The sequence below is a fragment of the Psittacula echo genome (genome assembly GCF_963264785.1).
Source record: "Psittacula echo genome assembly, chromosome: 6".
Taxonomy (NCBI): domain Eukaryota; kingdom Metazoa; phylum Chordata; class Aves; order Psittaciformes; family Psittacidae; genus Psittacula; species Psittacula echo.
Genome location: NC_137743.1, coordinates 46,212,971 through 46,227,758, shown reverse-complemented (window position 1 = coordinate 46,227,758; position 14,788 = coordinate 46,212,971). Strand labels below are relative to the sequence as shown.

Below are 14,788 nucleotides of genomic sequence, written 5' to 3'. Positions count from 1 at the left end.
ACTCCAGAGCAGCACTTCTCCAGGCTCAGCGCCTCTTGACCTAAAACATCTCCTGGGCTGCTTGGTTGGTATGAGCCAGGAGGCCATCCTGCCAGCGAAGCAAGGGCCAGGCTTATTACGGCACTTATCAAGGAAAAAATGCCGGCCAGACCGAACCCTGCAGAGACCCTCAGGACCTGCAGAAGCAGCTGGCACCATGCCTATGGGAAGATGCTTTTTTCTACCTCGTCTTTGCCCATGATACTCTAATTTCAGACAGGTCAGAGACTGCTGCTCCCCAAAAACATGAAAAGCCAAAGATGCAGAATACCCTTGACCCAAAAGTCTATGATAATCCAAACTCCTCCAACCTTTAGACCCCACAGTTACATAAATGTCTATATAACTCTTTTTTTTTTTTTTTTTTTTTTTTTATTCTACCCATGCTGGCAAAGCGAGCCCTGAGATATTGCCACATCCAACATGCCAAGTGATTTCTTCCTAAGCATGTGTGTAGGATACAAGAGAGCCCACACTCCCCTCCCCATCTCTCACTGGCTGACCCAAGTGTAGGATGCTCCCCTCCTTCTTCCCCTTCAGCCACTCAACCATCATTAGTGAAGGACCATTTCCTTCACAACAAATAAAGGTCATCTGCTGACAAGTGTCTTTTGCCATGACCTGAAGGCATCCTTCAGCACTTCTCTCACCTTGCCTGAGTTTTTATCTCAGTCCTTCATGTATTTCAAGGTACCCATCTCAGCTCAAACAACACACTCCCTTAAGCGATGGGAACAAAACCTGCTTTCCTATAGATCTGTAGCTCAAAATACTCACATCCATGTGGTGTTTGTGTTTCCCAATAGTAGGTGGCAAGTGTTATGCTGTTAGGTTTTTTTAGTGGCATATTAATAGATCCCTCTCACTGGCTGACCAGCTCGCCTAGGTAAAAACTTTTTTGCTAATTTCCTAATTGGGCAGGAGCTTAATTGCGAGACATCTACTTCTGACTCAAAGAGGAGGAGGGCCGCAGACACACAAACAGCATGCAGCAGTTTGTGCTCTCTTCTGCATGAGTCCAAAAAGCAAAACCAAAAGAAGTCTGGATTTTTTTAGGAAACCAAGCTAAAAAAAGTAATGTCCCCCAAACAAAAAACCAAAAAAGCCCAAATAAGCCAGACAGCTAAAAGATAAATCCATTGGTACTTTTGATGTCTTAGGCACAGGAGCTCCTCTTGGTGCATGGGCCAAGGAGATGCCGTGCCCCACGATCCCTTCCTGGGGAGGGGCAGGCCACGGCAATGCCTCTCTTCTCCGGCATCCCATATATAGCATGTTCCCCGCGGGCTGCGAGCAGATGGTTACCAAGCTGACAGGTTGCAAACAGCTCCAGTCAGGGAATCAGATATTGTCTCCATGCCTTTGGTTTTGGAAACAAAAGGTGTCTCCCAGCTGAAATCTGCTGTGGGACCTCGCTGCTCCCCCTACTTTCAGATTTCTTTTTGGAAACACTTGAATCCAGCTTGTATCGCTTAGGTTTGACGTCTATACAACACTCTTCGGCTGCTGGCACATAACTTTTCCACTCCAAGAAGGGAAAATGGATCTTTTCATCTGACTCTCCTCTCTATAGCTGGGAGAGCACAAGGACAGCATGGCACAGCATCGACCTTGCTTTTCCAGCAAATTGCAGGCACAGTCTTCCCTGCAAATATTTCTTCCCTTGCCTTCCTATCAAACTTGCAAATGCTATGAACTCAGGGCAGCTCGGAGAAGCTTCTTTCCAGCATCTCTGCTGTTTATTTACAAGACCTTAATGGCTTGGAAACCGTCCTGGACCCCAGCCCTAAATACACAGGACAGCAGTGACACCATATAGTGCTAAGGCAGGGACTCAAATCACCTTTTAGGGTCGGTTTGTTTAAACTGTCCTTCAGGAGGCCACACTGGATCCCCCCTCCCAACACCTACCAAGATGCAAAGCTCAACCAAACTGCAGGACTCCAGCTTCTTTTGCTTCCCTGCTGGTTTTAGCTCTGCAACTTGACCCTCACAGAAACATATGGTTTGCATTCTCCCCCCTATACTTTCCATAGACTCACACACGCTTTCCTTCCCCTGCTTCCCATAGGCACACAAATCCAAGCCCTTTCCTCTTTAAGCAAGAAATCGTGCGGGCAGCCCTCCCCATCACTCTGTAAGGGAAGGAGATGTGCAGCGGCAGACAGGGAGAGGCTGCAGTAAAACCCCTTGGCCAAAACCGCTAAGTGGGCTTTGCTATTTCATGCAGGGGTCATTAATGGCCTGGCTGGATCTGCTGTGTCCCCTTACAGCCAGTCCATAAATACTAATGAAAACAGAGCCAGTATGCCATTGAGATATGGAGACAGAAAGGGGGAAGCACAAGCATGTGCACAGCAAAAACCTGCTCTGCCTTCCCCAGTCATCCAGGACCACCAAAAATCTGCCCTGCTCAAGCCTCTGACCTCATTCCTCTCCACTAGCATGAGAAGAGGGAAAGAGCAACAAGCCTTTGGGATGCAGGGAGAGCACATGGGTACAGCAGCGCCAAGGCACTGCGGGGTGCCAGTGGTCAGAGGATGTTCAAAGGGCAGGCGACGGCTGTCAGCAGGATAGAGCAGCAACTTCATCTCCTCTTTTCCCCTCTGTGTGTGCAAAAATCATCTTTTATTTTCCTGTTAGGCAGTTTCCATCTAATTTTCTGCTTCATCCAGCAGCGGGGCTTTTCTTGCAAAGGGACAATGGCAGCCTAAGCCGGTTTGTGTTCAACTCAGAGGACGGATCCATTGGGGAAATGGTGAGAGGCATTTTTTACAGAGCATTACTTTGTCCAATCAACAAGCAAGGTATTGCCTTCCTCCAGCCCACATCACGGGATGAAGTTAAAAATTCACTAAGGCCCTCATACCTGTTTCTTTTTTCTAGTGTCCTTAAAGCACCGCACTCGAGAGGAGCCTTGCAGAGCCTGGGAAGGCTGTGGGATGGAGGGATGGATGGGTGCCCCTGGCCAAAACAGTACAGGCTGTGATAGAAACCAGAAGCCTTGCGGTCCACAAGCCCGACTGCCTTTGGAAAGCATACCGAGCATTGCTGGCGCGCCTGCGTACCCCACACCATTCTCTCGGCTGTGGCCACACCACAGCAAAAACCCCAAAGATCCTTTGAATTTATATATTTTCAGCAGCACAGGATGAGCAAACCCGACAGTTTCTTGAAGCCGAGCACAGCATGAATTCCTCTTTGCAGGTATTAGAAAACCACACATTAAGAAAAAAAAAATAAATCTATTTTTAACCCACTGTGTTTTTAGGATTGGCATTACTCAATGTTTCAGCTGGACAGATGAGGCCCTGCAGTAACCTGTGGCTTTCCCTACCACTTATTCCCCCAGAGCCTTCCTGATCAGCCGGGACCCCATCTGCAAAGCCGGCGCGTGGGTTTTTCCATACCCCAGCAGGACCAGCCCCAACACGCCCCAGACTCCGGGGGTTTTGTTTTAAACTACAAAGGAACCTACCCAATTCGCCCCAGTTTGCATAACCAGTTTATCCCAAGCATTTGTTTTAAAAACTCAACTCTTGTTAGTCACTGTTGAGCCCAAACAAAACCCAACCCTCTTCCCAGCTTTTGGATCTCGCTTTTCCAGCTTTGGGCAGAGCCAGCATTTTTATCTTGGTTTATAAATTTTAGAGTCTGAATACATGCCTCAATACAGTGTTTTGTACAGACATATAGAGCGTAGCTGAAGGACCCACTACAGGGGTTAACTGGGGCTTTAACTCCTGCAATGCAAAGCTGAGATCCTTGGGCTACAGCACCACAGGATTTTAACATACAAAGCCTCCACAGCCGTGCCTCCCTGCCTTACTTGCCTCACCCAAGTAAAGGAGTCATTCACTAGTAGCAAATCATTTAGCATAGACATGAAAAAAGAGGGACTGCAAAGGAGGAGAAAATAAGTTTTATAGCTCTTGGCAGCCCACACCCTGGCTTCATCAAACTCTGGACCCCGGTCACCCAAGCAGCTCCGTGCTCCACAGCTGTGCAGCCAAATCCCATCTCCTGAAACAAATCCCTTTAGAGCAGATGCCAGAGCACAGAAGGAGGCATTTACAAGGCTCTCATTGCAGAAAAGCAGCCAAAATGATGTGCATCAGACAACACATGTCCTCCAGGAAAATGTGTTTGCACAACTACGTCAAGCATCTCCTCCTAAAGACAAGAGGAGGACAAGAGGAACCACAGACTCAGGTGGAAATGGCAGGGGAGCCCAAATTGCCATCTCTTCTTCCTTCCAGTCCAAAGCATTAGCCTGCAGCCCCAGAGGTGCTGATGGAGCCAGGCATGTGCCTAGTAGTGACACTGTCACCAAGCACTTGTCCCCAACACAGATCGACCAGTGCAACTCAGAGGAGTCCCTACAGAGCCACATAGGGATGCCGCAGCCCCAGTGAGGAGCTCCTGAGCACTGGGAAAAGCTTGCTTCCAGCCTGATGAATACTTTCATCAATACTTGACCTGCTCTAGGAAGGTGTCCTCTGATCAGGTCGCAGAAAGCAGAAGAGACAAGGCACTTAAGCTTCTCCAAGATAGGCTGGAAGAGAAAATAAGCCTAGTCTCCAATGGAGAGACCCAGACCAGAGAGCAACTCATAATTTTTAATTGCTGTGTAATTGGGCTTAGGAACTGTGCTTTCAGTTTACGCACTTCTCTACATTTCACATTTGTCAGGAGGGAAAGAAAACCCTTCAAAATAATATTCCAGGGCAGGAACACAATACCACCATCCAGCAACTGTAAAAACAGCCAAGCCAGGCAGGGAAGCGAAGGTACTCACACCCTGAGCAGCATCCCCAGCCTGTTTGGGATAAACAGGGGTGGAGGGAGGCTGCTGGGATCCCACACCTGGACAGGGGCCATCCGAAACAAGGCAATGGCCCCAGGCCAGACCACAGCAGACAGCATGGCCACATTGCAAGACCCACCCTCATGACCAGCAATAATTACTAGCTTCACTTACAGGCCCTGCAAAGCCTTCAGAGATGCCCCTCCAGGTGAGGGTGGGGATGCCTGTTTGGCTCCATGGATGAAAAGCAAGCAGCAGACCGCATTTATTTTTTTTCTTTTGGTTGTTTTAAATAGCAACCACTTTCTGGCTGCTGGAAAACACCCTCCTTCTGTTCTTCAAGCCAGATAGAAGAGATAGAGGCAATAACACAGCCAGGTGACAGTGTAGGATGGCGAGGTCTCATGGGGCATAACAAGCATGTGGAGATCAGCTCCCACTCACAGACCGTGCAAGAGGGGGGATGAGGTACACCCCCCAAAGATGTCAGAAAGGCAGAGGAAATCAACTCAGTGGAAGAAGCTCTGTTCACCCATCTACATAAAACTCTTTGAAGCACTGTTCCTCCACTCCAATTGCTCTTGGTTCTCCAGCTAGCGGTCAGCATCATCTGAAGGAAGAACTACAACTTCCCAGCACATTGTCCACCAGGAAACTGGACAGTCAATGAAGCAAGGTCTGCTAAGAACCTTCCTGGTGCCTTCAGCCACAGCTGGGTATGCCCGTGAGTTCCGCTGGTCACGAAAAAGCCCAAAACCTCACAGCCTAGAAAGCATTGATGCTCACTGACAGCAATCTCAGACAGGAGGCTGCAACACCACATCCCAGGCGTGTCCCTTCTTCCATTTAAATCTGTTCCGAGGAGTTTCTGGGCTCTCTAACCTCCTACCTAAGAAAAACTCCCATGCTATACAATGCACTGCAACACTTTTAATAGCCTCCTGCCTCCGTGAGCCATGGAGCCTGGGTTTGTTTTACAATGTCTTGTCCCTCCAGCCTGCCACTGCCCGAGGAGATGCAGGTACACCAAGGAGTCCACTCAGAGCTGTACAGCCCATACTGCTCCTGGTTCAAATCATGCAGGAGGACATGGAGAGACATTTAAATGCTGCCAAACAAGGAGGAAGCATAGCAAGAAGGGGGCAATCAGGAATAATTTTCAGGCTAGTGGCAGGTCTCAGTGGGGAAAGTTGCTCCGCAAAACAGAAGACTCACAAACCAACAGGAGAACAAAGTCAGGGTAGAGAATAATCATACTCTCATCCCAGCCAAGCTGTCATCTCCCTGCCCAGTGCAAGCCTCCCCCTTGCAGGGCTCCTGTCGTTCAATAGCTAGCACATCAGTCTTCATACAATTTCAACAAGGAGGGATGCCTGGCAGGGAGAAGCATCATCATGCCTTACAAGAGTGTTCCCCTGCACCATCCTGCACTCAAACCCTCTCACACACATTATACCTGCACCTGACAGATTTGGTTCAATGTATTAAGGTGGGCTGCATCCCATAACTAGGGTAAGCCCCAAAGCATACAAAGTAATTCTGCACCTGCGTGTACTGACATCAATACCAAGAGCTTTTCTCCACCTCTATGGAAGTTTTGTGGGGTCCACCTCCCACCCCCACTTCTTTCTAGCATCCTGTGCTACCCACCTGTACAAATATACCAGTCAAGGATGCTGCCCACAGCATCACTCCTGAAGAGCCCCAAAGCCTGCCTGGGCACCAGGCACCTGCACTCAGAACTCCTCGCCTCTCCTCCTGCAGTGGCCTCTGCTCGAAAGGCAGATGGATCTAATACGCATTAGACGTCTCAAAATGAGATTTTCCACGCTCTTTCAAAGGGAAACAATCCCTCAGCTTTCACACTCAGTGTAGCCTTGTGAAGGAGGGGAGCCGGGGGGCAGCAAAGGTTACTCATGGGACTTTTATGGAAACCACACTGCCAAGACCCCCTGGAAGCGTGAGAGATGCCGGGATCTGACTTTGGTGTCTGATTTGATGAGGGATTTATACCTATTAGGAGGACAGCCCATGCTCGCATCCCCTTCATATTCAGGCAGGGAAAGGATTGCTCATGAGGCAAACAAGCCCTTTTCCTCCTACTGGATCTTATGCGAATAAATAGGAGAGAGAAGCAAGGACAGCTGTGCTATGTCTGTGTATTACATATGTGTATTAGAGACTGCTGCTGATGAGACTTGTGGGGCAAAGGGATGGAGATGGAGAAGGAGACCCCCAAAGATGCGCTGCAAATCTATATAGATCTTCTTCTTTACCTGAAAGGACCCATTTTCCCAGAGAAAGGGACATCACAGTCCCTATAGGCAGAGAAAAGCTTCAGAGTTTGAGGCTAGAGTTCTACTCAGTTTGCTTCTTGTATAACTGGATATATTACTCTTTAAAAAGTGTCTCAACTTGTGTCCTCTATCTCCCAGGGTAAAAAAAAAAAAAATAACCCAAACAAATAAACAAAAAAATCTGCAAAAAAAACCAGAACTGCCTTTAAATTAAAAAACAAGCAAAGCCAAAGGGGAAAGAATAGCTCAGAACGTTTGCTTTTTACTTCCTGGGGGTCTATGCCAGCTCCATCCATCCATCCAGAGCCCTGAGTGGCAGGCAATAGCATACACCTCCCCATACTTATTTCACCTGCACAAATCCAGCTCCAGGAGGAAGCAGTGTCTTATGGTCATAGTGCAGTTCAGGGACTCCTGTGTCACTGCCACTCCTGCCCGCAGCCTGCCATCCCCATGCATGTGCAAAAGGCTGCTCTGCAGCCACCCCCTTGCAGGCTTGGAACCTGCTAATACCTCCTCTGCAGAGGAAAGAGTAATGCCAGCAACGTATTAGATGGAAGGGGGTTATTTCCCAGCACCTAAACCGTTGAGTGCTTGGCCATCAGTCCCCTCTACAGTGGGGCTGAGGGCTGAAGCAGGAGGAGGGAACACACAGCAGCCTCCATGGATACTCCAGGCAGGCAAGGGACCTGGCAGAGACCTCTGAACTGAGGAAAGGTGGGAAGCAGAGCCCACACCAAAGATGAAAACACTTTATTCTTCTTAAGCTACAAGACATCCTGCCTGCTGCTGAGCATTGTGGCAGCATGTGGCTTGCTTTGCTTGTATGCTTATCCTCTTCCTCACCTGAACTTCTCCATGGAGCCCAACATTGAGAAACCTAGGGAGCCAAGCTTGTCATCATAGTCCCTTTACCAGATCTACCCCAAGGTACGCTCCCAACAAACAAAAGTCTGGGTTAAGGCCTACAGCTTCCAACATCCACCCAGTTACCCCAGGTAGCAGTGCCTGGCTCCTCAGATTGGGGGTGAGGACCAGGAGCCACCACCCCAGGTGTTCCACTACAAACCTAACCCAGATGTAACACACCCATGTGGGTCTGGGGGGGCCCACTGCAATGGGGATCAGCCCTCCCAATAACTGAGCCAAGCAGCAGGTCTGGGAGAAGCCACCAAAGGCAGCAGGGGGCTGAGGAGAGCTGAGTGGGGAGGGACCAGCAGGAGATTAAAGGCAGTGTGCAGGACACGCTGGAGCAAGCCCCGTGCTAAATAATTCCTGTTTCCCTTCCCTTTCCTCGTTTTCCAGCGTGGCTCTGCCCATCCTTTCCCAGCCTGGCTCCTGTTCGATCTCAGTGCTTGCTCTTGCCTTTCTCTCACCTCCAAGCAGCCAAAGCAACTCAGAGGTGCTCTGCTATGGTCCGCCAAGCTGCCCCAGCCCCATCAGAAAAGGAAAAAAAAAAAAAAGCAGCGGCCCCTACGTGAAGAAGCAAATAGCAAAGGGAAAGGGGAAAAAATCCCCTAAAAATCCAAGCTCAGCAAACATGTGGCTGCTACCAGCCCAGCCCAGCGGTTTGGGAGGAGAGGAGCTGCAGAACGGGCTCTGGAGGAGGAGAGGCAGCTCTTCAATCCGCCGAGGAGCAGGTCCGGGGCTGCCAGCCCAGCGCATTCCTGCGCCGTGAGTCAGGCCTCCGAAAAACCAGGAGGCTTCAAAAATAATACTCTGTGCAGCCGGGATGCTTCGCTTGCCTTCTGGCTCCCCGGGCTCCCCCTGCAGCCCCTGGTTTTAGTGCTTTGCCACCCCAAAGGGGCCAAAACCGATTTAAACTAAAACCCAGCTGGGACCCTCAAGAACATCGTGACCCTCCATGCTGGGACCCAGCGTGAAGCTAAAAGAAAACCCACACTCCCAAGCTGCCTCAACAGTAAAAAGTGTCAGCCAAGCCTGCAGGGCTGCGGGGACAGCGAGACAGAGATTTAGGGAGTGTTAGGGAGGGTGCTGCATTCAGCTAAGGGCCTCTAGGCTCCCACCAAGACAGGTCCCTCAGAGGGCGGGAGAGAAACCAGGCATCAGAGCAGCTTTATGGGGCTTTCTGCCTCTCCCAAGTATTTCTCTCTGTATTTCCCAGCCCCAGTGCAACCCCACTGCAGGTCATGCAGGATTGTTTCCAGTGCCCCAGCCTGTTGTGAGGAGCCACATCACTCAAAAGCTACCAGTTCAGCACTCCTGGTGCACCACAAAGGCTCTGTATCGGGAGGAAAGCATCTCGCATAACATTTCCCTCAGGTCCTCAGCTCTGGCAGAGCCAGGGAAGGATCACCCCAGGAAGAACGAGTCTTCATGCCACCAGACACAGATGCACACTATACTCTTTCCCTCCCAACCAGCATCCAAAGGGCCAGGGCTATGTCAGCTCGGTACTACCGCGCTCTGACTCACAAGCAGGGGTGGCTTGCACAATACTACTGATTACAGCAAATTACAGCTCTACGTATTAAAGTAAAATAAGATCAGAGCAGTGGGCCTTTAAATGCAACAGTGGAGCTGATGGCAGCCAGTGAGCAGCTCAGGCATCCCTTGCACCCGTATTAATCTCCCCACTTCCCAAGGCAAGACATGCGGGTGGGATAGCAGGAAAGAGCAGAGGGAATGGGCTGGTGATTTATGCTTTCCCAACCTCCCCCTCGCTCCAGCAAATGTTTTCACTCACATTAGCATTGCTAAAGCTGGGAGGATATAAGTGAATAGGAAACAGCAGGAACCTGTGGCTTTATGGCACCAACATCTGCTGTAATGAACTCCTCGCAGACTTCATACAGCCCCTTCCGTCTTCACCTCGCAGCCCAGCGCTTCCTGCCGCCTCTCTGGCACCAGCCTGCAAGCCTGGCTTTTCCCAAGCACAGCCTAGTTCATGGATTCTCCCGATAACCTACAGGGCTGGTAGGCTGATCGCTGCAGCCCCAAACACGCTGGGAGGAAGAAAACCACAGGGCTGAGGACTTGAAAGCACTGCTGCTAGAATGGAAGCAAAACGAAATTCCTTGCATCATCTTGGCTCACTTAACTGATCCAAAATATAAATTTATTATTATTATTCCTGTACAGCTAGGACAGGGACAGAAAGGGATCCAGTGTACATAGCATCAAAAGGACCCACGGGACCTTATACAGGACAGGAGACAAAGGACACAGCTGGACACTCCAAGCTGCTTACTGGGTCAGTAGTGGTGCACTTCTGATTTCTAAACAGAGAAAATACAGTCTGGATTTCTCCCCTACCCTCCAACTACCACTTCCAAGAGATTTTGCCTCCTTTAAAGTAGTATTTTTGCATTTCTCTCTGTTTTTTTGGTTTTTTAGTTGTTGTTTTATTATTTCACTCTGCCACTATCATGCATAGAGAGCACCCTCTCCTAAGACAGAGGGCTCCAAACCCAAGAAGCTGAAGGAGAAGGAGACAAAAAGCCAGAGCAGATTCTTACACACACACCGCTGTCCTCAAGTGAGCAAGCCTCCACCTCCTGCAAGGGCAGGCTTTGCTGATGAGCAACAGGTCTCAGAGCACGTCTCTCCCCCTGTTATCTGCTCACGATGACAGTAGCGGGCAGGCAGCCTCCTGCCACTGATGTGCAGGAGCCCAAGACCCATGCCAGTGGGGGACAGCACTACCAATATCTCACTCCCTCCCTCCCCAGCTGCTTCCCTGATACAGGTGGTACAGCGGAGGGATAGAACAGTACTTCACCAGGATGGCAGTGTCACAGTACCTGCAAACGCCCTTGTCAGCTAGGTCCCCCACCATCATAACACTTTGATTTCAGCAGCCTTTCTGCAACCTCTGTGCAGTCAGCTTTGTGGGGAAAGGCTCTCAAGCAAGCTCAAAAATCCTTGCACCAAGTTGTTTTGCTATGGAGGGTAGCACACACAAGCAAAATGAAACATGGTGAGCAGCCTGGCAGGCAAAGTTCTAGAACTGGGAGACAGGGATGTGGGTGGGAGCTGGGGTTCCCCCCAGAGCACAGCACCTGCCCTGGGGATGAGTGGGATGACTGCTTCTGGGTTTCAAACCTCAATCCAAAACAACGCTTCTCCCCGCGCCCCTCATTGCGAAACTCAACACAAACAATATGTACCATCTCTGTTATTAAAAGAGAAAACTATTTTCTGGGTGATGCCTCCCTCTCCCTCCTTAAAACCAGGCAAGGATGGGGAAGGAGCGGCATTATCACCAGGGCTGAGCACCCATCTCTGCTCTCTCCTCTGCATCATCACATGCAATCTCTATGCAACACTCCTGGAGAAGCACTAATTATAGCTCTAAAGCTAAAAACTTTATATATGCTTACATACGCCAGATTAGCAGTGTGCCTTCAGAAAGCTCCCCAGACTCAAACTGATCCAGCTTGGTCAGGTTTAACTTGTTTTTATTTCTTCACTCCCTCCATCCTGCCAGTTTTAATTCAACCCCTGCATGAACTTGGTGCATGCAAAAATAAAGAGCATGGCATGGGACACAGCAGTCACGGGGGTCCTGCACCACCAACCCAGCTGACATGCCTCCCCACCTCCAGCATCCCCAGCAGCTCCAGGCTGCCTTGGCCACTGCCAGACCCTGGCCCACAGCAGCCTGGCTAGTCCAGCCTTCCCAATCCCCTGCCACGTACAGCATCCCATGCCATGCTGAGCCTCTGTCCCCTTGCTGCTCACGCCTCTACAACACGGCATTGCTCTGGCCAAGCCGCACACCAGTTGCCAGCTCTTGAACCTCTTCCTTTACAGCAAGTGAGAGTTCCTTCTGGCTGAAGGATGCAGCTGCAGCAACGTCCAGGCCACTGAGTAACTCAGTAGTGCCATTTCTGTTTTCCATTTGCCGAAAAACATTAGATCTTTGTGCGGTGGAGGAGGAAAAAAAATATTAATCTAATTAAATTCCTTCCCCAAAATTCCTCATCACCTTAATTGCGCTTCAGAAAAGAAGGCTTGGTTCATTTTCCTAGAAAATCAGCTTGTCAGGAGACGCTTTTAACTACTAACAAGACCAATCTGTGCTGCGCGCAGCTTCGCAACGTATCCTCAACCCCTTGCCAGAAGCTGCGGGAAGTGAGCAATCGGCTGTCCTTCAGAGTTCCCACGGGGATGATGACCTTGCCCATCACCGAAGCCCCAACAGTTACAGCTACGGTTTCTTCCCACCTCTAAAAGCCATCAAACTTTATAGGGCTCCACTTCTGAACTCTATACTTAAGGACATCTTTTTATACCTGGAGGATAAACACCAGCACCTTTGGTTTGCCACCGCCGGAGGATGACAAAGGACAAAGTCGTGAGATGCAGAGGTTGCTCATGAGTTGGAGGGTGGGTGGGAAATAGAGCAGAAAGGCTGAGTTTGATCACAAGAGTCCCAACGAGAGAGGGCAGCAGGAGAGACGTGCCTCTGTTTATTGTCTGTGGCAGGGATTACCAACGGAAGGGCTGGATTTAAGTGCATCTCAATCACAAGATTGGGTTGCGCACAGGAAACTTTGAAGAGCCATAGGAAAAGACCACTTAGCTGCCCGGCCATCAATAGCTCTGTTTATAAAAGGGCACATAAAAAAAAAAATATATCCAGACGAAATAATTACTTATTTGGCTCGCCGGGGGATCACAGCCGGCGACACTGCAAACAGGGCTGCGTTTGTTTTGCTTTTCCCAAGAAAATAATAATAATAATCATAATCATAATAAAAAGCAAGCGGCACGGCGGGGCGGGCCGGGAGCGGAGCTGCCAGCCAGCATCCCCCGGAGCATCCCCCGGCGCAGAGGGTGGCTGAGCTCCCTCCGCTCAAACCTGCGCTCCCCTGCACATCCCTCAACCTTTAGATTAAAGAAAACAGAATAAATGAAATAAATGTCCCCAGGCTGGATTCCCGCTCCCGAACTACCCCTATTAAGGGGTAACCCGCACTGAACCTTTTTCTGGGACGCTGCCCACCGCCTCTACCCCTCCTCAATAAACTTCTGCTGCTCCTCGGTCCTCCTTACCTGCGGCGGCCAGCGCCCGGCGGAGAAGCAGCAGAACGAGAAGCGCGGCGGGGCTGCGGGGGCCGGGCGGCGGCATGGCGGCGGGGCCGGGAGCCGAGCCGAACAGAGCGAAGCGGAGCGGCGGTGCCTGCCCGCCCGCCTCGCCACACTGCCGGGCTGCCCGGCGCCGAGCGGGGCGGAGCGGGGCGGGCGCGGATCGGCGGGGCGGGGCAGGATGGGGGAGGCAGAGCCCCCCCTTCCCGATGCCTGCGATGAGCTGCTGCCGGCCTCAGCCACCCCCGTCGTCATCACCACCACCTCCTGCCCCCGTCCAGTGCAGCCTGAGACGGGGGGCGCAAAGCTAAGCAAGGAGAGGAAATGCGAGGCAGGGATGAAAAACCACATTAATCAGCCTGCGGAGCTCTGCAGTGGGGACGTGCGGGCACAAGAGGGAGCCCCGCAACGCGCTCTGCTCCCCGTGCCTCAGCGGGACTCCGGCCCCCGAAACCGGCGTGGTGTTTACTGCTGTGCCCGCCGAGGGGAAGAAGCACGCCGACAAAAACACTTCAGCGCATGAAGCAATGTGTCTAACGATGCTGCTAACGATGTGAGTGATGTAGGATCATGTAATGGGGTATTACCTTCCCTCCCAAGAACCGGCATTGAAGCCCAGGCTGTAGAATATACCCGTAGGAGCATAAAAAAACTCAGACACACATACAGACAAAAATAATAAAAAGATGTAATCCACCCACTGGGGAAGTTATCCTGTATCTACTCATCAATAGCTGTACACCTTTCTTCTTGCAAAGAACGGAAAACGAAGTTACAAGTTTGCAAGCTGCGAGCGGTGGGACTGCAGTTTTCCTGATGAGCAAGTCTCTCCTCAGGCTGGATTTAAACCCCACTTTGCCTCCCTGCTTGCTTTAGGGGAGCAAAAGGGCTCAGCTGCACCCTTTTGAAACAATCCCAAGTTCAGCAAAGTTGCACCACACCACAGCGCTGCTTCTCCTACAGCAGCAGCCACACAAGCAGGGCTGCAAAGTGTTGGGCGACAGCATGAACTGATCCCTTTCACTAAGGGAGAAGGAGCTACCACTGCTGCCTATAAATGGTTAAAATAGCATGGGAACTGCTAACTACTTTTAATTGCTGGCAGCTGCTCAGTTCCTCCGGGGTAGGGCAGTGGGGGCGAAGAAACCCTGGCAGGCAGGCAGTAATTACAGCCTGTGTCTCACCACCAGCCTGGTGGAACCGGGGCTGTGGGTTTGGCAGTCTCTCTCCAGGCCCAACGTGCTGCTACAGCCATGGGTTTGCTTCTTGGCCTGAGCTCAGTTGTTGCCTTCAGAGGGATAGTGCAAACTCTGATGACATGGAGAAGCTGGGGTATGGCTTCTGCTGTTGCACTGGGGTGTTGCACGCACACCATGACGTTCTGACTGGGGATGCAGGAACACCAGGGGTGGCCTTTGCACTTGGGATGGGGCTTCTGGGCATCACACAAAAATGAAAATCCACCTTTGGAAACCTTCTAGAGCCATAATAAGCTCTCCCCGCTGCCCAGATGCCTTCTTCCAGCTTTCCCACCCCTCCCTCGGCCAGTCCTGTGAGTATCCCAGCAGACCACAAACAAGGGATACTCATG

The 14,788-nt window shown here is 50.8% G+C and overlaps 1 protein-coding gene across 1 annotated transcript in view; it reads right to left on the bottom strand.

The window, feature by feature from the left end:
- Positions 1-13,240, bottom strand: part of UNC5B (unc-5 netrin receptor B) — a gene marked incomplete at both ends in the record, with an annotated part of 52,226 nt that extends 38,986 nt beyond the window's left edge. The window contains one exon of the mRNA XM_080620870.1: positions 13,165-13,240. Within this exon, the coding sequence (XP_080476996.1) occupies positions 13,165-13,240 (76 nt within the window). The remainder of the gene's footprint in view (positions 1-13,164) is intronic.
- Positions 13,241-14,788: the final 1,548 nt, after the last annotated feature.